Here is a 22,818-nt window from a genome sequence, read left to right as displayed (position 1 = left end):
CACTCCCAATTTAATGTGTCAAGTGGCCATGAGTGTGACTTGTGCATGTTTTAATGGATACTTGTTCACATTTCTTACTCTGAAAGTGGGATATATTTCAACGTTACTCTCTTGACAGTGAATAGACCACAATAGAAAGCCACTTTCTAAGACAAACAGAAAAAAAGGCTGTCATGTTGTGATTTCCTTTTTTCACACATTTATATTAATAGCCTTTCTTCTTTTGTTAAAGTATAGTGTGTACAGATGTCTCTTCTGGCATCAAAAATCCATCAGGAGACAGAGATAGAATTGTCTTAGAATGGTCTTCATTGACTGCCAAACTACATAACTGATATCAGCTGTTTTATTTATGGTTTATTTCTGGATAGCTGCAATTTTTTAAAATATTCTCATAGAAATCTGTAAGCCTTAGAAATAAATACATAACTGGAACAGATGGTGTGTTGTACAATTGGTTTTTTAAAAAAACATTTGAAGGGGCATTTGAGAGATTAATGGATCAAAACAGTTTGCCCAATCCCAGTGTGGTGTAGTGGATAGAGTGACAGACTAGAACTCTGAAGAACAGGGTCCAAATTCCTGCTTGTCCGTGAATATTGATAGGGGAGTGGAACTGATAAAACCACTCCTTAAATATCTCACTTACCTTGAAAACCCTGTTTGAGTCACTATAAATTGGTTCTGAAATGACAGCACATAACATCAGTTACATTCCAGCTACATAGAATTTCACTCTGAAAGCCAACAGTAGAATGAAGACAGAAGTTCCATGGTGAACATTGTTACATACATATTATCATAAATATATTACAACAAGAAATTTATCCCGTTTTCAAGTGAAAGTGATGCAAAAATGACATATATGTTTTCGAAGGTTACAAAAAATGTCCACAACTTTGTAGATAATATAGTACATAAAATAATGCTGTATTTTATACAATGGATGTTCTTTTGTTAAGACTTTTATTGTAGATATAATTATAAAGAAACATTTTTTTCTGGAGAAAACCATTACGTAAATTGCTTCATAGGAGCTCTGAAACCAAGCACAGTACTATGACTTCTGACCAGTGGGGCAAAAATGCAATTCTTAGGCTCCACAGGTGTCCAGTAGTTTTCACTATAGTCTGACTCTTCCACAAAGTGAACTTCTTAAAGAAGAATGAAGGTATTCTAGAAAGTAATTGCTGTACAGTATCTGGTTTGGTGGCTTTGGACTTTGGAAAAGCTCAATCTCCAGCCTGGGGATGGGATCATGGGAGAGTGAGTTTTGACAGAGGCTGCCTCTTTATGGAGTGTGTAGAGGCAGCCTCTGTCAACACTCATACTTCCATGGGGCTTTGAAAATCTCCGGGAATCAAGAGATTCTCACAGAGCAATGTGATGCTTTTCTCTATGGTGATGAAGAGGCTGTTCTATCTCTTGCTGCTTTGGGGCTTTCACTTCTGTAATTCAGCCTGGGGGTGGGGGTTCTGCCAAATTTTCAGGGTAGAAGTCAATTAAATATGAATGGCCTAGCGCTAGTGCAGGCTGTGAGGCCTGGGAGTCATTACAAGTGGATCAGAAGCAAGTGTGTGGTTCAAAATTGGGGTGAAGGTATAAGAGGGAGATGCATAGGGAAGGCAGCAATCAAGGACAGACAGTTGGAGCCTAAGTACTTGTCAAGAGAAAAGTTGTTCATATTGAGGAGAAATTTTTGAGAGCTTTATAGGTGCTGGCCTTTGAGCTCAAGAAGTACAGGGCACACAATATACAGGGATCAGTTTGCAAGTACTGATGGTGCAAGAAATAGTGGTAACGCCTTACAGCTGGCAATCTTACCTAAAAACTCTCCTTGCATTTTTACACTATCAGAAAATATTTGCAGCCCTCTTACCAGTGTTCGTCTTTATAGTAAAAAGTAGGTCAAATTCCCTTTTTTCATTCCTTTCTCCCCTCATTCTTTGCAAATAATGTATTTTGCTTTCTGGCCTTGATACTGCTCACCTTGCAATGCTAAAGTCCATGTACTTTGGATGGATACTTTGTCTTCTGTGCATGTACCTACACACTACCACATCATAAGAACAAAAATGCAAAGCTTTGGGCACTACTTTGGGAGAAAGCAGGTTTCTAAAATTACAAAGTCCTGGCAAAGCAGCAACCTTGAAGTCAGTGTGCATGTCCACCTTCAGCAGAAATGGCAGCAGTACCAACCACCTCAATTTCTACTTAGGAATAATCTTTAGGACCAGACTCAAATCCTTCAGTAATGACATTTGTACCAACCACTGTGGACCTGAAGAAATTAATTCCTTAACCCTGACAACAGACCAATGAAGAAAAAAGAAAAAAAAAGAATAAGAAGTATAAGTAGGAGATTCCCTGAAGAGAATGCTCTTCTGCTCATTCAGCCATGGCACAACAATCAGACTGTATTCAGTTTTGTCTTCTGGTTTTAGAAGTGTGACCTCACTGCTCATCACCAATTTCTGATAGAATATTGGTGCAGTTTCCTAGGTAACTATTCTCCAGTTACCTTCTGTGGATCACTAGCTTATGCACAACATCAGCAAGGTCCTTTATCACAATAATACTTTCCTTGGAGGAGAAATTTTGGAGAGATTGCCACAGATGGGAAAAAAAGCAAAAAAAAAAAAAAAGCAAAAAGCTAGCATACAGAGGTTGAGTAACACCAGTTAAGTTTCACCAGTACCAATCGAGATCATGATCTGATAAAAATGTGTCCAGCTCTTATTATACCCATCAGTTTCCATCTTGATATTCTGCCTGGGAGTCTGAATCCATTCTTCCTGTAACAGCAGTCTTCTCATTTCTCATACTGACAAGTCTGATCCCAGCACAATTGGGAAATGTATTGATGTTTGCACTGGACTCCATTGCCATGATATCGACTTCCACATACTACTTCAATGGCAGTCTGTCTTGTAGATTCCATCATTGCAGCAGTTGTCATTGCAGTGAAAACTCCCATTTTCTCACTACTGACGCAACCACCCTGTCACTGATAGCAACCATTCAGTTTTCCATATCTCAGATTTCCCTACTGATTGTCCTGACCATGACTGTATTCATGGACCCAAATGTGTTACAATTGAGATCTCATATCTCACAGTACCTTTCTCAGAAAATGTAAGAATGATACCATGTTCAACATCAGGGTTAGTACTATGTGCATTTTTGTCAGTGCTTCTCAGCTTATAGTATCACACTCAACCATACTTACCGCATTAGTGCTAAGTTCTTCACTTCCGATGCATATCAAGAAATATTCAAAGAAATCAGAAAATCACAGAAAGCACGAAAAGATTCACCATCTTTATGTCATGACTCCTATGAATCTGATGACTGTATGTCTGGTTCATCTTCCTCTTCTAAACAGAAGATGACCACAGCTTCAATGCATGCTCAGATATCAGGTATCAGTGCTCTGTCATCAACATAAGATGTATGGTCTTTTCAAAACTAAATATCTAGGATGGCTTCTGCCTTGGAACTGGACATGTAAACACAGGTGAAGTTATTAACAAATTAAGTTTGCTTTTACCTGTTACAGTGGTACCTCAACTTAAGAACTTAATCCGTATTGGGACTGTGTTCTTAAGTCGAAATGTTCTTAAGTTGAAGCACCATTTCCCATAGGAATGCATTGAAAACCATTTAATCTGTATCTGCTGTTTTTCGTTCTTAGGTAGAGGCATTAGTTCCCCATAGAAACTAATGCAAAGCTGGTTAATCCGCACTCTACCACTACGCACTCTACTACAAAAAGAGAGGGGGGGGAATTGAGTCTAAATTCCATTTTACAGCCTGCTTGCATCCAACAATCAGCAACCATACCAGCACAGAACTCTTTATCAGAAAAAGAGATAATGGGGGGGGGGGAAATTGAGTCTAAATTCCATTTTACTGCCTGCTTGCATCTAGCAATCAGCAACCATTCCATCACAGAACTCTTCATTACAAAAAGAGAGCAGGGGGGGAGGAAATTAAGTCTAAATCCATTTTATAGCCTGCTTGCATCCAACAATCAGCAACCATTCCAGAATAGAACTCTTCATCAGAAAAAGAGAGCATGGGGGGGGGGGGATAATTGAGTCTAAATCCATTTTATAGCCTTCTTGCATCCAACAATCAGCAACCATTCCAGCACAGAACTTTTCATCACAAAAATAAATTTTACATTTTAAAATTACAGTCTAATTTTCACATTTAATTTTAATTTAATACAGTACATTACAGTCTACTTTTCACATTTTAAATCTACACTGCAAGACCCATCAGGGCACAGAAACATAACCCCCCCACCTAGCCCTAACCCCCACCAAGCTGCAAAAAAACCTGTACAGTACAGTAAATTGTACTCACCCAGAGCAGGCAGTCGCCCTGCTTTAAAAAAGGTCAAAAATAAAAAAATTAAAAAAGCCAAAAAATACAGTCCATACTGTACAGGCAGTGTACTGTACCAGGCAATACCAGGCAATACTGTACCAGGCAACCAGACTGTCTCCCTATCTCCCTATCCACTCACTTAACCACTGGGATTGTAGCACACAAGCAGCCTCTTCGCTGGCCAATGGTCAACTGAAAGTTTAAATTCCCCACTTTCCCCACCTCCACACGTTTTTTTTTCCGGTTCGCAAGTCGAAGCAACTTTTTGCGAACGGATCCATTTGTAACTCAAATCGTTCGTATGTAAGGATGTTCGCAAGTTGAGGTACCACTGTATTAAACAAAATGTCAGATGCCATCCTCCGTGCCATCAACCTCCAGAAAGATAGACCACCCCCACCAGATACAATAGAATTGCAACTTACTGTTTAAATATCTTGTCCCAAACTCTGTAACCATAGATGCAGTACAGAACAAAAATTTTAAAGGCAGAACATTGACTTCCAGATAAGAGACTATATTCATCTGCAGCCTTCTTCCTCTTTATTGCAAGTTACAAAGTATGTATGCTGTTGTTGTCAACAATACTTCTGGGAAAAGGTAATCCACCTGCTGAACAGTCTGTGAGGGGATCAGTGAAATATAGCCATGATCTTTTAAGCAGAAGCACATTGTCTGGTGGGACAGCAAATCTATGTAGCTTGGCCTACTGTGGATTCTATGCCCAAGCTGTAGCAGGTGTGGTGTATTGTACATGAAATACGCAGTTTACAATTGAAGACCTTCCATTTAATGAATAGGTGCGCTTTAGTGAAAAAAACAAACAATAGATCGGATCAGAATAAATTGCTGCTGAAGACAAAAGCAAAACATCGAAGTGATCATTCGTGAAGTGTCACTGTCCCATACACAGCAAAGACACTACAGGCTCAATAGCTTTCTGTGAGTCATCAAGGCCATCTTTGTCCCAAATTTTCTCCTTGCTCCTACAATCAAAGCAGTAGTACATACTGATTTTATCTTAGTGCTACTCAAAATCACTCTCTTACAAGTCATCAAAGCTATCTCATCCCAAGCTTCATTCTTCCTCCTACAATCAAAGTAGGTCGAAGTCCTCTAGAAAAAGAACTCTATAGATACTGTAAAGCTTCTTTTCCTTCCCAGCTTCCATGAAAAGCCAAGGGGAGAGGTTACTTGGTATTCAAAAATGGCTTAAATTCAGTAGCTGCCTTGACCTCCTTCCTCCTTCATCTTTTGCAAATGAACCGAGGTCCCAAATTACTAACAGAGGAGAGGCATTCTGCTGTGGACTGCATCACCTTCCCTAGATCTGGGAAGTCTAAGAAAACAAAAGGGAAAATCACACACCAAAACCTTAATGCCTACTGGCTTGCTCTCTCTTCACTTAACTGGGAAATGTTCTGGTGCATGCCATTAACAAGGATAGTGGCATAAGTGGATGTGTTTCCTTTATTGAATCCTCATGAAACACTGATGGTCTAAACAAACTGTTATCATTTACTGCCATAGTTCTACATAAATTTGTAATTTTTAATTGCTGCAGAACTGTATGTCTAAGTGGTTTCACTGATGAAAAAATATATACAGTGGTGCCTCACATAGCAAGGTTAATCCGTTCCGGATTAACCTTCGCTATGCGAAAACATCGCTGTACGGATCAAAAAAAGCCATTGGAATGCATTAAACATCGTTTAATGCATTCCAAATTGGCAGAAAACTCACCGTACAGCGATGTTTTCTGGATCCGGCAGCCATTTTCGCGCCCTCAGTAAGCGAGGGGAGGGCGCAAAAACGCTGCGGGCGGCCATTTCGGCCGCAGCGAGACCGCGGATCAGCTGTTCGGTGGGTCCAAAATGGCCGCCGGAACACCCGAAATGGCCGCGCACAGCGTTTTTGCACCCTCCCCTCGCTTACCAAGGGCGCGAAAACGCTGCCCGCGGCCATTTCGGGTGTTCCGGTGGCCATTTTGGACCCGTTGAACAGCTGATCCGCGGGTCGCAAAGCGAAGGTCGGTAAGCAAAACGCTTACTGATCTTCGCTATGCGAATTTCGCCCATTGGGGCCGATGCGATGCCTTCGCATTAGCGATCCTGGAAAAGGGATCGCTATGCGAATTCATCGCTGTACGGGGCGCTCGTTAAGCGAGGCACCACTGTAATAGAAACAGTAGAATGGGATGACATATTAACAATTGCACTTTCTAATTATTTTAATTTTCTATCGGTACTTCATTGTAAAATGATATTCCCCTCCTCCTGTTGTATAGAGTTAAAATCACGAATGGCAATCTCATGTCAACTTCCGCTGTTTTATTCCTTTTTTTAAATGATTGGTGAACAGGGTGCACTTTCAGATCTTTTTACTAGAAAAATACTTGCTTTATTGAAAGCTGCAGAAATGGGTAACTGATATCAAATGTTTCTGCAGCAGCAACTGCAAGTTCATAGAAGATCAGTGTGGAAATAGATCACTGTCTGGTACTGTGAGGGAAGAATGGCTGTTTTGGCAGCATGCTTTAAGTCATTTTCATGTACAAGCAGCGCCAGTGGAACATTCATTCTGTAAGTATATGGGACGTGTAACCACCTCCATTACAGACCATGTAACAAGAGGTTTATCAGGATGTAGCCTTTGTAATTGATAGGCTGTTACAAAAACTTGTGGCTTGAGCTAAAGGTATTCGTAACCAGAGGGTCTTTGCACTTTTAGCAATGACTGAATGCTCCTTTTAAGGCTTAAGTAGTATTTTGTGGTTTCAGAGTCTGTATTTTGGTTGCCTTGAGCTTAGCCCTGTATTATTGTTTATACCTAGAAGAATTACATAAAGAATTCTGCAGATCTAATTCACTTTAAAACATCAGTGTCTAAATATATTGTGCAACCTGTTTACTCTGTATTTCTCTGGAGGAGAATTAATATAGACAAGGGTAGCTAGGCAAAATGTTGTGTGTTTGTGTGTCAGAAAGAGAAAGATGGAAAATTTACAAACTCTGTGGTTAACTGAAAGGGCGGTGTGTAAATTGCAGCATTAGCAGCAGCAGTTCTATGCATGATAATGGAAGAAACAATGGTGCTTCTGAACATGTCTACATGGCATGTCCTGAGACCATAGCTGAAATTCTGTTTGTAATTTGGCCTCAGGGATTTTTCAGAACATTTTTGATTCCCCTCAGGAGGTTTGGAGGCGCCTGTGGAATCCCTTTCATCACGGAAAAGCTGTTGGGGGCTATGGGATCAGGGAAGTTTTTAATTACCAGAAATTGCCATAACCAGGATGACTTTACAAATGCTGCTGACTTTTATTAATTAAAAACTCCCTTCCATCTTGCAATCCCACGAATTTCCCAATGACAAAAGGAATCCACAAGAGTTTCAGGACCTTCAGAGTGAAATTGGAAATGTTTTATTTCTGAAAAATTGTTGTATAACCTAAGGAACAGAATTTATGTTTGAATAGATGATGGCCCCTAGCTATTTCTATAGTTAATAACAAAATTCATTTTAAATTATTTTTTATTAATTAAAAACAAAACAAATATGAAAACGAAAGTGAAAATGAAAATATAGCTTAAAGGTTTAACACAAAACAACATAAAAAACACAAACAATAAAATTAAACAAAATCCCCCTCTGAGACCATTTGAAGCTATAACAAATTTTTCCTTCTTTTAGGGAATCCCATCACCCTTCCAAAATTGTATTGATACTTGTGAACATGCACCACTTTATTAATGCAAAATCAATAAATTCATCCCAAATGTCTATAAAATATTCTAATTTATCAAACCCTTATTACATGTTGACTTATCATTAATATCTATATTCCAAAAATATTTATACCATTCATGTAATTGAAAATCATGCTTTACTTTCAAATTCTGATACTATTAATATTGTGCTATTAATAAATTTCAAATTAAACTTTTGGGGCCCATTTCATTGCTCCTTGTCAAATATTGATAAAAGTGCTATTTTATGACTAACTTCTATATTGGACTTAATTATTTCATTTATTTCCTTGAAAGCCCACTGCCAAAATTTCAAAATATTCTTACATTCCCACCACAAATGAAAATAAATACCTGTTTTCTTGGTATCTTCTTCAACACAAATTAGAATAGTTAATATGTATTTGATTTAATTTTATCAGAATTAAATACCATCTCCAAACTAATTTATATATATTAAAAAAAATCCTTCATCTGTAGAGACATAGACTTCAGTATTCTTGTATTTCATACATTATTCCATACCTCAATACAGTGGTGCCTCGCATAGCGACGTTAATCCATGCAGCAAAAATCGCTGGTAAGCGATTTCATCGCTATGCGATTTTAAAAAGCCCATAGAAACACATTAAAACCTGTTTAATGTGTTCCTATGGGCAAAAAACTGACCTTAAAGCAAAGATCCTCCATATGGTGGCCATTTTCGCTGCCTCTAAAGTGAGGAATCGGCGCGAAAACACAGCGGGCGGACATTTTTTTTTACCCGGCGGACATTTTGGAACCGCCGATCAGCTGTTAAAAAATCATCGCTTTGCGATGATCGGTAAGCGAAACAGGGAACCAATCATTGAAAAAACTGCATAGGAAACATCTCATTGCGATCGCAAAAAGTTCATCGCTATGCGGTTTCATCGCTAAACAGAGCGCCCGTTAAGCGAGGCACCACTGTACTTATTTCCACTCCCAAATCATGTTCCATAATATTTTAAGAAAATCTTGTTGGTTGTCTGCTTCTATCCATATCTTGTAGATTTTATTTATCCCTTTCATTATCTTATTTTGATCTACCTTTTTGTTCTTCAGCTGTCACAAAACCGATGCATTTACCATTTCTTTTAATCCAGTTTTTAGTCCATTGCTGTAACTGAATAAAACCAAGATAATATCTCCATTCCTAATACTTCTTTTATTTGTTCTTTATTCCCCATCTTTTTAAACTAATCTTTTATCTTAATAACTTGTTTCTTTCTTAATAATTATCCATATTTCATTTCAAATTTCCTGGAAATTTCTCCAATTCTACCACTGGATATAATGGGGAAAGTAATGGAATAAATAATGTTCTATACCTATTCCAAATTAAAAACATATTTTGAAAAAATGTTTTTCAGTTTTTTTTAACAGTACTCCTAATATGGTGTATAAAAACATTTTCAGAATTCTCACAAAATTCCTTTAATACCATACTTAACCATATTAAATTATTAGACTGAGATACAATATCAAATGTACAGTATATCTCATTTGGTTAGCTATATAGTGTAAATCTGGCCTAACCCTCCTAGTTTTTTTTTGTTTTATACCATCTCTTCTTGCTTTTTTATCTCAGTTACAAAATTTATTAATTGAATTTTGCCAATCTTTCAACTCTTCAGTTTTGTTTATCGGTAACATAATAAATAAAAAGTTTATCTTGGGTAAAAATCTATGTCTTAAATACTGCTATTCTATCAAACCATGAAAATCTGACTTTTCTAAAATAATCTAAATTATTTTTAATTTCTTGGTTCAATTTATTAAAGTTTTCCTCTTTAAAACATTCTAAATTCCTTCAAATATTTATACCTAAATATGTAATAGATTTTCAAATTTTAACAGTAAATCTTTCCTAATTGTCTCTTTTTCATCTTTATAGTGATAACCATGATTAACAAAATTATTTGAAATTTTTCAGAATGCTCCAAAAACAAAATTCTTCTACAAGTATAGTAAAAGATAAATGAAAGGTTGAGTATCCAGGCCAAAGAGTCACACAAGGAACTTTTTTGTGCAAAACCTCAAACTGAGTAGTATCTCTATACTCACCACAAATAAAACAACAGAAATAATCTGTATACAATCCCAGGGCAAAGTTAGTATGAGTACAGAAGTTGATGAACAGTGTTGCTGTTATTTGCTGTCAGTTTGCCTCTGACGTACAGTGGCACTAAAAATAACCACTCTCCAAAATGTCCTGTCATCAACAATCCTGCTCAGCTCTTATAAACTCAAGCCTGCGAGTTCCTTGATGGACTCAATCCATCTCATATTTGTTCTTCCTCCTTCCTCCTGCCTTCAACTTTTATTGTCTTTTCCATTGAATCTTGCATTTTAATGTTGTGCCCAAAGTAGAGCAGCATAAGTTTCAACATTTTTGCCTTCAGAGATAGTTCAGGTTTAATTTGCTTTAGGACCCGCCTGTTCGTTTTTCTGGTAGTCCAGAAAGCTCTCCTCCAGCACAGTGTTTCAAATGAATCCGTTTTTCCCTTCAGCTTTCTTCACTGTCACAGTTTTCACACAGTAATTGGATATACAATAGTGTGGGTTTTCTTGACCTTGGTCTCTAGTGACACATCCTTACATTCTCTTTTCTAATTTCTTCATTGCTGCCCTTCCAAGTCACAGTCTTGTGAGTCTGTTGCAATTTCCATTTGAACTGATGATTTGGGCAATGTATACAAAAGCTTTAACAATACCCATTTCTTCATTGTCAACGTTAATTTTGTGTAGTTCTTCTGTTGTTGTTGTTTAGTTGTGTCCAACTCTTCGTGACCCCATGGACCAGAGCACACCAGGCCCTCCTGTCTTCCACTGCCTCCCAGAGTTGGGTCAAATTCATGTTGGTCACTTCGATGACGCTGTCCAACCATCTCGTCCTCTGTCCTCCCCTTCTCCTCTTGCCTTCACACTTTCCCAACATCAGGGTCTTTTCAAGGAGTTTTCTCTTCTCATGAGGTGGCCAAAGTATTGGAGCCTCAGCTTCAGGATCTGTCCTTCCCGTGAGTATTCAGGGTTGATTTCCTTCAAAATTGATAGGTTTGTTCTCCTTGCAGTTCAGGTTTTTTTTATTACTTTTATACCGTTCTTCTGTAGTCAATAATTTTGACTACAGTTCTTCTGTAGTAAATTATTTTTGTCTTCTTAGTGTTCAATTGCAATTCTGCTTTGGCACTACCTTAGTTCACTTTCACTAAAGTTGTCAAGCCATTGCTTCTTTCTGCCAATAAGATGATGTCATATGCATATCTTAAATTATTACTATTTCTTCCACCAGTTTTCACTTCTCCTTCAACTGAATCTAATCCAGTTTTCTGTATGGTATGTTCTGCATACAGGTTGAACAGATAAAGAGATAAAATGTACCCTTGTCTGACACCTTTGCCTATGGGAAGCCACTGTTTCTCTCCTGGCCGGGCAATGCACACTGTGATGATGCCAGCCATGCACACTGTGTGCCGTGCAGTAAATGAACTGACGGGAGGTAATTGGGCCGGCCACCTGTGATGGTGGGATTCGTCTTCATGGACGAAAACAGTTCCCCCATCTCTAGTGCTGAGTTACACCTTCTTTCAGAACAACCCATAGCTTTTCATGTAGGATATAAAGTATAGGCTGATCTGAAATTCTTTGGTGCACTCCAGTAGATGAACAGTGACCAGACAGGTAATATACCACTTTTATAGTTCTTCTGAGCCCAGCCTTTTTCTCTATATATTATACCACACTGGAGTCCCACTGTGTAAGGATCAGAATCAGAAGAAGATTGTATAAGGAACAGGACATTCCCTGGATGTCCACTGAGCAGTAATTATTATGTTTCTTCATACTTTGCCCTAGGACTACTATTGCCAGATCACTTATGCTGTATAGACTATTGTATTTATATCATATTTGTTATTTATTGCTTTCCAAGTAGATTTTTCAATATTTTTGTATGTGCCATTAATCTTATTGGGCCACTTATGTTATTGTAGGTGTGGCTCAGTGTCTTTAGGTATATATTATGAGTCCCTGTCTGCATTACATTATAATAATTTTGTACCATATTCATTCCATACAACAGTGTTCATTTCTGAAAATGTTCCACAAAATGCTGTTGTGTGCTCTGCTTGATGTGCAGTGTTCATCCTTCCTATTTTGAGTAAGCAAACACTTAGACATACAGTATTTTTCTACAAGCATTTTTGGTTGAGATAAAATTTTAGTACAAGTCTAAAATTGGTTATGTTTAACATAGGAACTGCTATAATTTGCGAAGTGATATATCTATATTTTCAGTGTTTTTTTTAAATTTAAATCTGCATTTTAAACCAGTGGTTCTTAACGTGGGCGATAATGCCCCCCAGGGGGCGATTTCATTTTTCAGGGGGGCAGTAGAACGAAAAGGGGCGGCAGGGGGGCGCTGGAGCAGAAGGGGGGTGGTAGGGGGGCACTGGAGCAAGCTAAACCTGTGAAGATGGCTGCAACCTTTTTACAATGTGCATGAATATATATTTTCCTCCAATCCTAATTTAGTTTCAGAGTTTTCGTCTTGAAATTTTTAGTTCCTGCATTGCGGTTTGTTTTTATGCTTTTTTATATTTCTTTTTCTGTCTTAAAATTCGCTTGCAACTAAATCATTAAATGTTACTTTTTGGGGGCATTTCATTTTCTTGGAATTGAATTTTGTTTTCAGGTGTCATCGGATTTAAGTGTCTCAAATAAATAAATAAATAAATAAATAAATAAATAAATAAATAAATAAATAAATAAATAAATTTAAAAAAAGATATCATCACCGCGGGGAGGGGGGGGCGATGATAACTTCCTCAATGGCTCAAGGGGGCGTTTCCTTCAAAAAGGTTAAGAACCACTGTTTTAAACTATGGCTCTTCATTGTTCTGTGTATTGTCCTCATAGCAGTAAAGTGATAAAAATAGGTTATATTTATATTGTAAGTTTATTAGAAAAGTTTCTCTTTTTTTGAAGAGTACTGTCACCTCTAGATATTATTTCACAAGGAATGTATTTCATCAATAAATTAACAGTGGCTTAGGTATTAATCCTTTCTCAAATGGCAGGAAGATTTGAAGTCTCACAGCAAATACTGTAATCTCTTAAGCTATCTCTTAAGCAATTGTTTCTCATGCTTGCCTGTCACTATACCTTGAATTTAAAGAGATTTAAAGGTGGAAGGAAATTCCAGTCCAGTGGGTCAGTGTGCATTTGAATATTCAAGTGGGAGCTTGTTAATTGGCAGTGAAAATCACTGTGAGTTTATGGTATTTGCCCTCCACAGGCTTTAACTATGCAATAGGATTTTGATCAGTGTTTGTAAAAATGATCAGATGCTGATACAAACACATTTTCATTATCTTTGAGCCACTTCTGTAGCATCTATTTTCTCTATAATATGATGCTAATTGTCACCTGCCCTTGACAAAATTGGCTTTGCTACTGCTGTCCTCTCCTTAAGTGTGCAAAACACTCAGGAATCTGAAGCATGAATTAGTATTATAATGCATGGTGAAGGAGAAGCATTTTGATTTTGGAAATAATAATAAGGTAAACAGGCTAGGTAAAGCCTGTTTAGCTTTACCTAGGAGTGGAAACCATTGAACTTAAAGTCAGTAAGACTTTCCTGAACAAGCATGACTGAATTAAATTTGAGTTTTCTTTTTAAAAAGCACACTATGCACATAGATAGGTATTTGTTAAGTATTGATAGAGCTATGGATTAGATGTTTTGTACAGTGGTGCCTTGCAAGACTATTTTAATTCGTTCGGTGAAAATCGTCGTCTTGTGATAAAATTATCTTGCGAGGTTCCCTATGCATCAGTCTAAAAAAAAAAGTATTGCGAAGTATCGGTCTAAAAAAAAAGTCTTGCAAAGCATTGGTCTCAAAAAAAATCTTGCGAGGCATGGTCATAGAAAAAAAGTCTTGCGAGGCACTATTGTGTTCACAAAAACCAATCATCTTGCGGGTTTTTCATCCGCGGGGCAATTGTCTAGCGAGGCACCACTGTACATTGAATGAATGCTTCTTGATTTTTTTTCATTCTAGCAGTGTAAGGATTCTGGGCATCTCCTATAATGAGTGTGTTCTGTTTGGACTCTCTGTCAGGAAGAGTTGATGCAGCTGTTAAAAAGTTGGGGAGATGTGCATATGATTTTCTGCCTTAGGCACCAAAATAGCAATGTGCTTTGAGTTGAGTGGTTGGGTGTGCATTTTGCTGCTTTTTCTCAGAACCTAAAATATCTTGGGCTCGTGCTGCTTCTTGTCTGTTTGTATAATCAATGTATAATGCTGCATATTTGGAATACTTTAAATCTTTGTTGGATAATATTGCAGGGTGAACTTTGAAATTCAAAATCTTCCTAGACAAAAAGTTAATCTGATATGTTAATATGTATGTGGTAGGGTGGATGGGAGAGAGAAATGCGACAGAGAGCGATCTGAGCCCTTCAAATGTTTCGGACTACGAGTCTCCACATTCCTGATTAGTGTCCATGCTAGTAGAGCTAATAGAAGTTGCAGTCCAAAACATTTGGAAGGCAGGAAGACAGGAGAAGAATGTTACCTTATTAAAAGGAGTAACATTTTAATGTTTTGGGTGACAAAGGCGGGAGAAAAATATTTTAAATAAATAAATTTAAATAATAAATTTGAAATCTGATAGCTTGATGTCACTGGCCCTATAGTGAGGAAGTTAGGCATTTGATCCTCAGAGAATTCCATAAATTAATCTATTTCTATTTGTATCTCAGACTATGTATGTAATTTCAAAGTTATGATAACCTTTTTAGGATTGAAAAATAATTTGGCATTATTTGAATGGTTGACCAGACCAGATGGGCGGGATATAAATCAAATAAATCAATCAAAAATAAATAAATAAATAAATGTTCTGTGTGTTGTATATAGAAATGCAAAAACAGCAACAACTCCGTGGATTAAATTCACATTATTCACTGACTTCTCCTTAATTCCAAACATCTGAATACACTTAGCTTCTTATAGTCACTTTTTAATGTTTGTAACTATTTTAAAAAGTACAGTGGGGTCTCTACTTACGAATGGCCCGAGTTGCGTACTTTTCAACTTACGAACCGCTCTGAGAGGAAAATATTTCCTCGACCTACGAACTTTATTTCGAGTTACACACCCCTGCCAAGCTTTGCCTCTCTGCTCTGGCCAACGCTTCTCCGTGCTTGGGCAGGCCCTCCCCGCACAGCCACACCCCACCCCTGCCATCTGCTCTCTCCCCCTCACCTGTTCCTGCGGCGGCATGGGGCAGAGGCCCTCCCCAGGGGGCTCCTCTCCCTTCACTCCAACAAGCTTTGCCTCTCTGCCGGGCTTTTCCTCCAGGCTGGCTCCCCTCCCTCCGCTCCCACATGCTTTTCCTCTCTGCCGGGCTTTTCCCCCAGGTAGGCTCCCCTCCCTCCGCTCCCACGTGCTTTTCCTCTCTGCTGGGCTTTTCCCCCAGGCTGGCTCCCCTCCCTCTGCTCCCACGTGCTTTTCCTCTCTGCCAGGCTTTTCCCCCAGGCTGGCTCCCCTCCCTCCGCTCCCACGTGCTTTTCCTCTCTGCCGGGCTTTTTCCCCAGGCTGGCTCCCCTCCTTAAGCTCCCACATGCTTTGCCTCTCTGCTCCCGGCAAGGAATCTGGCCGTCCACGGTTGCAGGGAGCCCCTTTCGCTCCATGGCCACCAATGCCTTGCCTGACTTTCCTCCCCTCCCCTGCCGTCTCTTCTCTCTCCCCTCACCTGCACCTGGCAAGGAATCTGGCCGCCGCCATAGCAAAGTCACCCTGGCAGCCAGTTCCAAATTGAGGCAAGAGACCGGCTCAAAGGTAGGAGAGACTGGCACGGGGGAGTGGGAAGGAAAGACCAAGACTGGGAGGACTTTTCTAGGCAGAGAGAGATGTGGTGTTTGTTCTGGAAGGCAGGCATTTTTGTGCTGGAGGAATGGTTGCTGGATTCTGTGCCTTGCTGTGTGTGTGTGTGTGTGTGGGGGGGTTAAGGCTTGGCTTGTTTGGAAAAGTTCTTTGCAAACTGTTCTGTTGTCTGAAAGTTGCTTGGTTTAAAAGGTGTTCCCTCCCTCCTTTGCTTGCCCCTTTTTTTCCCAAAACGGGCTTGGCTTGGCTTGGCTGAAACGTGTTTTGCAAAGTGTTCTGTTTTCTGAAAGGTGCTTGCTTTAAAAGGTGCTCCCTCCCTCCTTTGCTGCCCCTTTTTGTTCCCAAAATGGGCTTGGCTGAAACGTGTTTTGCAAACTGTTCTCTTGTCTGAAAGGTGCTTGCTTTAAAAGGTGTTCCCTCCCTCCTTTGCTTGCCCCTTTTTTCCCCAAAATGGTTTTGGCTTGGCTTGGCTGAAACGTGTTTTGCAAAGTGTTCTGTTGTCTGAAAGGTGCTTGCTTTAAAAGGTGCTCCCTCCCTCCTTTGCTACCTCTTTTTTTCCCAAAACGGGCTTGGCTTGGCTTGGCTTGGCTGAAATGTGTTTTGCAAACTGTTCTGCAAACTGCCCCCCCCTTGACGTAAGGAAAAAAAGAAAAATATCCCCCTCTAGTGGTAGAAGGCAGAATAGCAGCTTCCCATTAGTTTCTATGGACGGAAAAGAACAGATACAGATTAAATGGTTTTCAGTGCATTCCTATGGGAAATGCAGATTCGATTTAAGAACATTTCGACTTGAGAACCGCCTTCCAATACGGATTAAGTTCTTAAGTAGAGACCCCACTGTACTTGGATATGTGAGCAACACCAGATACTATATTATACAATCTCAGGAGCGTTCAAGTGTGCAATAAATAACTTGAAGAAAGTTGTGAAGTAGCCATCTCAGATCAAACAATAGAGTAGATTGTTGTAGTAATGAGATATAATATTGTAAAATATGTACATGTTTATGCACATATTTATGTGAACTGGCAGTTTATTTTCTTGACTCCTCATGTTAGAGTTGGCACAGAATGACTGCAGTCTTACAGTGGTCTATGCAGTTAAAACACAGATCAGAATTCCAAATGACAGCATGTAAGCTTACTAATTGTGACTGCAAAAATGTGTATGGCTAATCAGAATGCTGGGTATTATTTTATCACAAAGATATTATCTTCAGTTATTTTTACAGACTTCCAGGTAGTGCAGTATTTTAAATTGATAATGTTATCTGTTGAAGCTTCTCCAAATGGGAAGACTATGTAGATGTTTATAGTTTTATTTGGATCTGTTTGTGTATAAGCTTGTTTTAACACGTCAATCTATTTCCCCCCCCCCCCCCCCCAGTGTACCTGCAGGAAAGACATGGTAACGATATCCATGGATATCTTTGTGAAGAAATTTCAGCCAGACAGATACCATCTGTGGAAACAAGGGAAGGATTTATATACAATTGATCATACAAAGCCCACTCCTGAAACAACACCTGAGGTAAAGGCCTGGTTGCAGAGAAGAAGAAAAACAAAGAGATCTTCCAGGTGGTAATGGGTGTTTTGCATTCCATATTGTTGAAAGTTAAAATATGCTGCAGTTTCTTTTTTCAGTGCATCTCTGCTGCCTTATCCCCATTATTTCATTTTAGTTTTTTTTCATTTATTTTAGTCACAGTTAATTTGTGTCTCCCTAATGCCTATCAGTAAGCTTCAGGGCACAAGAGTCATATTTCATAATGGCAATACTCAATGAAGGAATGTGTTCATTTAAAAAAGTTTAATGAGTATTCATTACAGAAACATAGGAAACAACTTCTGTGTATTAATTATTTGTCTTTTTTATTTTATGAAGTGATGAATTTCTTGCTGAATCCTGATTTGTTTTGGCACTCAGAACTGGGTTAGGCAAAATGTTAACTTATAGATATTGTAAAAAAAAGTTTCCAAGTACTGTTTAATCTTCACTTATTTATTCTTGGGGCTTCTGTAGCCTCTGGCCACAGTGCTGTACAGAAGCAGATACCTAGTTGGCAAAAGATTGAAAAGCTACTGCCAATACCTGATTTATGCTACAGCTCAATAACACATTTATATTCATCATACTGCTATACTGCTATATATCAATGCAGATTTTTTCAGAATCTCAAATAATATTGTTCTTGTTATATATTTGCCCATGGTATAGCACTTTGGAGCTTTTTCTTCAACATTTCAGAACTGGGGAAGTTCTGAAACATTGTCTGAAATTATGTTACTTACTATAGTAAGTTGCAACTGGAGTAGGCCTTTGTATCAGTGGGGATTTGGTGAGTCAACTGCTCCTTGATTCAGAAGGCCTACTCTAATCACAATTTACTGTGTACAACCTGTACATTATGCAAAAGAACCAGTTTGCTACATGATAAGCGAACCATTTTACTTCATGCTGTACTGATTTAATTAATATTTTTTTTTAAGTTCAAAGGGATAATAAATACATTTTATTCTGATCAACAAAATGTATGACCTCCTGACCTTCTATTTTTTGATCAAACCAAAAACTCATTTCACTTATATCTAATGTTATTGGGCTATGGAGGTCCCAGCATTTACTTTGACATTCACCCCCAACCTGCAAAGTGTTGTTCCTTTTCTCATGCCAGTCTTGCTATGTGTTATTCTGTTAGAGCAGGGGCAATTCCTTTTTGCTATAAAAAATTCAATAAAAACCTTGTATGGTCATGGCACTAGGTATACATGCCTTTCTGAGAGCACAGATATCTTTCTGAGAGCACTGTTTCACTGTGAATTAGCTATTATTTTGTTTTTTCCTATAATAAACATTTTTCTTCTAAGGAAGTTGAACAAGTCTAAAATTAAGCTGCTGGTTTAAGACTTTCTTTTATAAATAATTTATTCAGCCTGTTGTGGTTATTAAAACTAGGGACACTTTGGCCTTGTTGGGGAAAAGTAAACATGCTTTGACATTTCAAATACAATTTTCAGTGTTCAGAAGCATATACTCCTCACTCCTTTCTCCTTCAATAGATTGTGAGAAGGAGTTTGGCGCTGTCCACATCCGTACATCCAACATTTTTTATTTGAAGATATTTCCATGCCCTGATCTACCCAGAGGATGAAAACAGCAACATTTTATCTAAACATTCCACTACCCTTCTCTCCCCTTCTCTGCCACCAATAAACCCACCATTTTCACTTCCTGTCCTGCCATTTTTACTGTCACTGCCTGCCCATTCCCTCCTGCTCTGGTGCCAAAGTTATTCTAATCTACAGTAATGAGCATGAGCAGTATTTCATCTCTGCTGGTGGCAAGTACTTTCTTTTAAAAAATATATTGAAATTAGTCTTGTGCTCAAATGTTTTATTTCTTGCAGCTTACCAATGTTAATGTTAACCTTATAAGTAGTGGGGAATAATTTCGCCAGTTTACATTTAAAAAATCAAATCCTATCACTTTCAATCAATTTTGCTGTTAGGAAAACCTGTTTTCACACCCCAGTTAAAAAGGTGTGTGATTGTTTTCACAGCTTTTAGGGTGGAAGGATTTGATTCATGATATTTTGCACTAATAGAAATAGCGCTAGATCAGCAAGAGTAAAGAGTTCAGTGATGTGTCATTTTTCTGTTGCTTTCTAGTACTCATTTCATTGCAAACATTTAAGAAGATCAACATAAAAATGGTACTGTTATTTTAAAACAACACTGAAAGAAGTGCACTGGTTAGGTCTTATCTTGATACTGCGCTTTAAGAAGGATGCCGACAAAGTAGAACAAGTTTAAAGGAGGTCAGCAAGGATGATCAGGGAACTGGAAACCAAGCCCTGTGAGAAAAGAAATGAGCATGTTTAGCCATGAGAAAAGAAAACTGAATGGAACTATGATAGTACTCTTAAAATAACTGAAAAGTTGTCATACAGAGGAGGGGCAAAATCTGTTCTCAGTCATCCCAGAGTGCAGGACATGTAATAACGGGTTCAAGCTACAAGAAGCCAGATTTCTATTGAACCTTAGGAAAAACTTTAGGAACATTTCAGTTAAAATAAATGCTGACAATTTGCATTAAAAATTAAAGGAAATTGGCATAGTATTTCAACCCCCTGTCATACCAGACAACATTTGCTGGAGGCCTATCTGAATCTAAAAGCCTTTGACTGCTACAGGGAGGATAGCAGAGAGAAAAACTAACCTGCTTTTCTTTGGGAGAGAGTTCCAGAGTCTAGGAGTAGCCACCAAGAAAGTAATATATTCTTACTTAAAAAGCTGTGCAGTTGGCAGCTTCGAGAGAAGGACCTCTGTTGCAGATCTCAGAGCTCAACACTTTTTAAAAGCAGTTGTGGATAATTTGTGGTTCTTCAGAGGTTGCTGCAGTACAACTTTTAGCATGTCTCACCACTGGCTGTGTTGGCTCTGGTGGATGGGCGTTGCAGCCCAACAACTTTCAGAGGATCAAACACCAGCCTTGTGATGGAAGCCTCTTAGAGAGGAAGTGAGAGAGGTGTCCGTAGGAAGGAAGTGCCAAATTTTATATACAGCTACAGAAAACTCATTATTTTCAGTTCTACCTAAATGTACTTCTTAATACTGAGAAACCATGGAGTCATGGAAATGCTAGAAGCATATACAATGCCTCTGCAGATGGTCATGCTGAATATACGAAGATCAGTGTGGCTTCCAGATGGTGGTTTAAAGAAGGGGTTATGTGCACTACTATCCCACTAGTCACTATCCTTTCAATCCAACATACTTTCAAGCATAACACCTGTAAAAGGCTAATAAGTGTGCTGAATAAGGTAACTGACAGAAATACAGGAGGGGGACAAACAGAGCTGGTGCCCTGAGGGCCCACAATTTGCCTAGCAGACAAATAATTTTCATTTGAATTTTTCTGCTTTCTTGGCAAATGGAATACTTCTGCCAAACCTGTCACACAGAGGCTGATATATTAGCATTCTCTGTGTGAATATTTATTATTTTTGTGCAGTCTTAACCCCTTCCACAGACAAACAACTGCTGCAAAGGGGTTCCACTTCAAACAAAAATGCATAATTGCTAACAATTGACAGTCCCTTTCTCTATAGTTCCATTTTTAACTTCAAAACCTTTGGAGTTTAATATGTATCATATAATTATATAATGATGTTCTTGTGCTGCTATAGAGTTTGGCGTTTTTATTATACAACTGCTATTTCCATTTGGCAGAGAAATTATTTCCTTGTCAGTACAACTCTTATTTATCTGGATAGCCAATTTAAAAGTTAAAATTAAAAAGGGAGACATTATAGTAATTATGCAGAAAGTTTTATCAGATGAGTGCATGTGCTGAATTTATTCATTAAACTAAACTGATGACTTTTTTTTTGCTATTTAATTAGTAGACTTGGCACAAGTACAAACACAGCAGGCGATGGACATCCCCCAAATGAAGATAAAATGTTTGTTCATTTTCACCTCTGCTGTGATATGTCAAAGAATAATATGATAATTTTTATTCTGGGAATAATATGCCTATTTAAAATAGGATCCCATAAGTACAGAAATGCCAACTCAAGGAAAATACTGAGGTGATAATAATGTTGCACACATTGTACAACAAGGTGTGTTAGTAGTTCTTTGGTATGAGATTGTAGTAGAGACTGAAGAATTTCAACACCTGTGCTTATAGATCTTTAAAGCGCAGTCTATGATCCAGGATCCTGTGCACTGCTGCTAGGCAGATGGTTGCTGCTGTCAGCTTTAACATTACAGACATGATTCCCTTCAGCCTGTGGGAGAGCCAGATCCAGAGGTGATCAGTGCATTAAATCATGTTCTTGAGTGCTTATTGTATTCACTGGCTTTTAAAGAAATAGTAATAGCATTCTAAAATTAAAATTCAAGAACTCTTTGACCTGGTAGTTCTCTGGAGTCAGAGCTGCTTCAGAATATCATATGTTCTTGTGGTAGTACAGTAATAGCATGGCTTCTTAGAAGCAAATCAGAAGTTACTGATGCATTTCTTTTTCCATATTGCCCATCTTCTTCCAAAGTAGGTACCTTCTTTGTGGGCAGTCATTTATAGAGCTCTATTTCATTAAGGACTTTGAAAGCTGGCAGTTCTTCCTTCTATGGAAGCATCATATACTGTGCTGTGAAGAGAACTACACAGTTTATGTACTAGATTAACATAGAACAGGATTCTAGTGTTGTTTGAAATATTGTTCTCTTTTACCTTTTTATCTCCTCTCTGTGATTCATCTTTAAAGCTAAATGTTATGGCTAAGATATTATTTCCAGTAGTTAAAATTTGGTGAATACATGTTATAATTCATGTTATAGCAAATTTTGATATCTATTGCTAAAACTGCTATTGCAACAGATGAAAATGGTTGGTTGGTTGGTTGGCTGGCTGGCTGGTTGGTTGGTTGGTAAGCGAGGTCATAAAAGTGTAATCAATCAAACTGTTTTATATACTTTGGGATTTGAACATTATCACAGGTTAATAAAACTGCGAAACTGCTGAAGCAAATTTCAAAATCAGTTACATAATGAAATATTCTTCAGAATGTGACAAAAAGTATCATAAGTGCATTACATTACAAAAGTTACTTCAGCTTATTTTAATTGAATAACTAGGTTTTTGGAACTATAATGACAGATAAAAAAGGTTTAATTCAACCAATTGTTAATTTGTTTCTTAATAAATTGTAAACTCCCCGTTAGCACAAAAAGGTGATAAATTATCAGGTTTTT

At 38.2% G+C, this 22,818-nt stretch overlaps 1 protein-coding gene across 22 annotated transcripts in view; it reads left to right on the top strand.

The window, feature by feature from the left end:
* The window catches only part of KDM4C (lysine demethylase 4C), a 345,084-nt gene that overhangs the window by 142,392 nt on the left and 179,874 nt on the right, over positions 1–22,818 (top strand). For 19 of the 22 annotated variants that reach the window (XR_013541486.1, XR_013541491.1, XR_013541490.1 and 16 more), the window contains one exon: positions 17,444–17,634. Coding sequence is in view for 16 of the 22 variants with exons in the window: in XM_072992136.2 (XP_072848237.2) it covers positions 17,444–17,634 (191 nt within the window). In the remaining 6 variants the exon portion in view is untranslated. The remainder of the gene's footprint in view (positions 1–17,443; positions 17,635–22,818) is intronic. The other 3 variants (XR_013541488.1, XR_013541487.1, XR_013541489.1) reach the window with 1 other exon arrangement.

The sequence above is a fragment of the Pogona vitticeps genome, chromosome 2, assembly GCF_051106095.1.
Source record: "Pogona vitticeps strain Pit_001003342236 chromosome 2, PviZW2.1, whole genome shotgun sequence".
In the NCBI taxonomy this organism is placed as follows: domain Eukaryota; kingdom Metazoa; phylum Chordata; class Lepidosauria; order Squamata; family Agamidae; genus Pogona; species Pogona vitticeps.
Note: the sequence above shows the minus strand (reverse complement) of the source record. Positions and strands in the feature narration are given on the sequence as shown.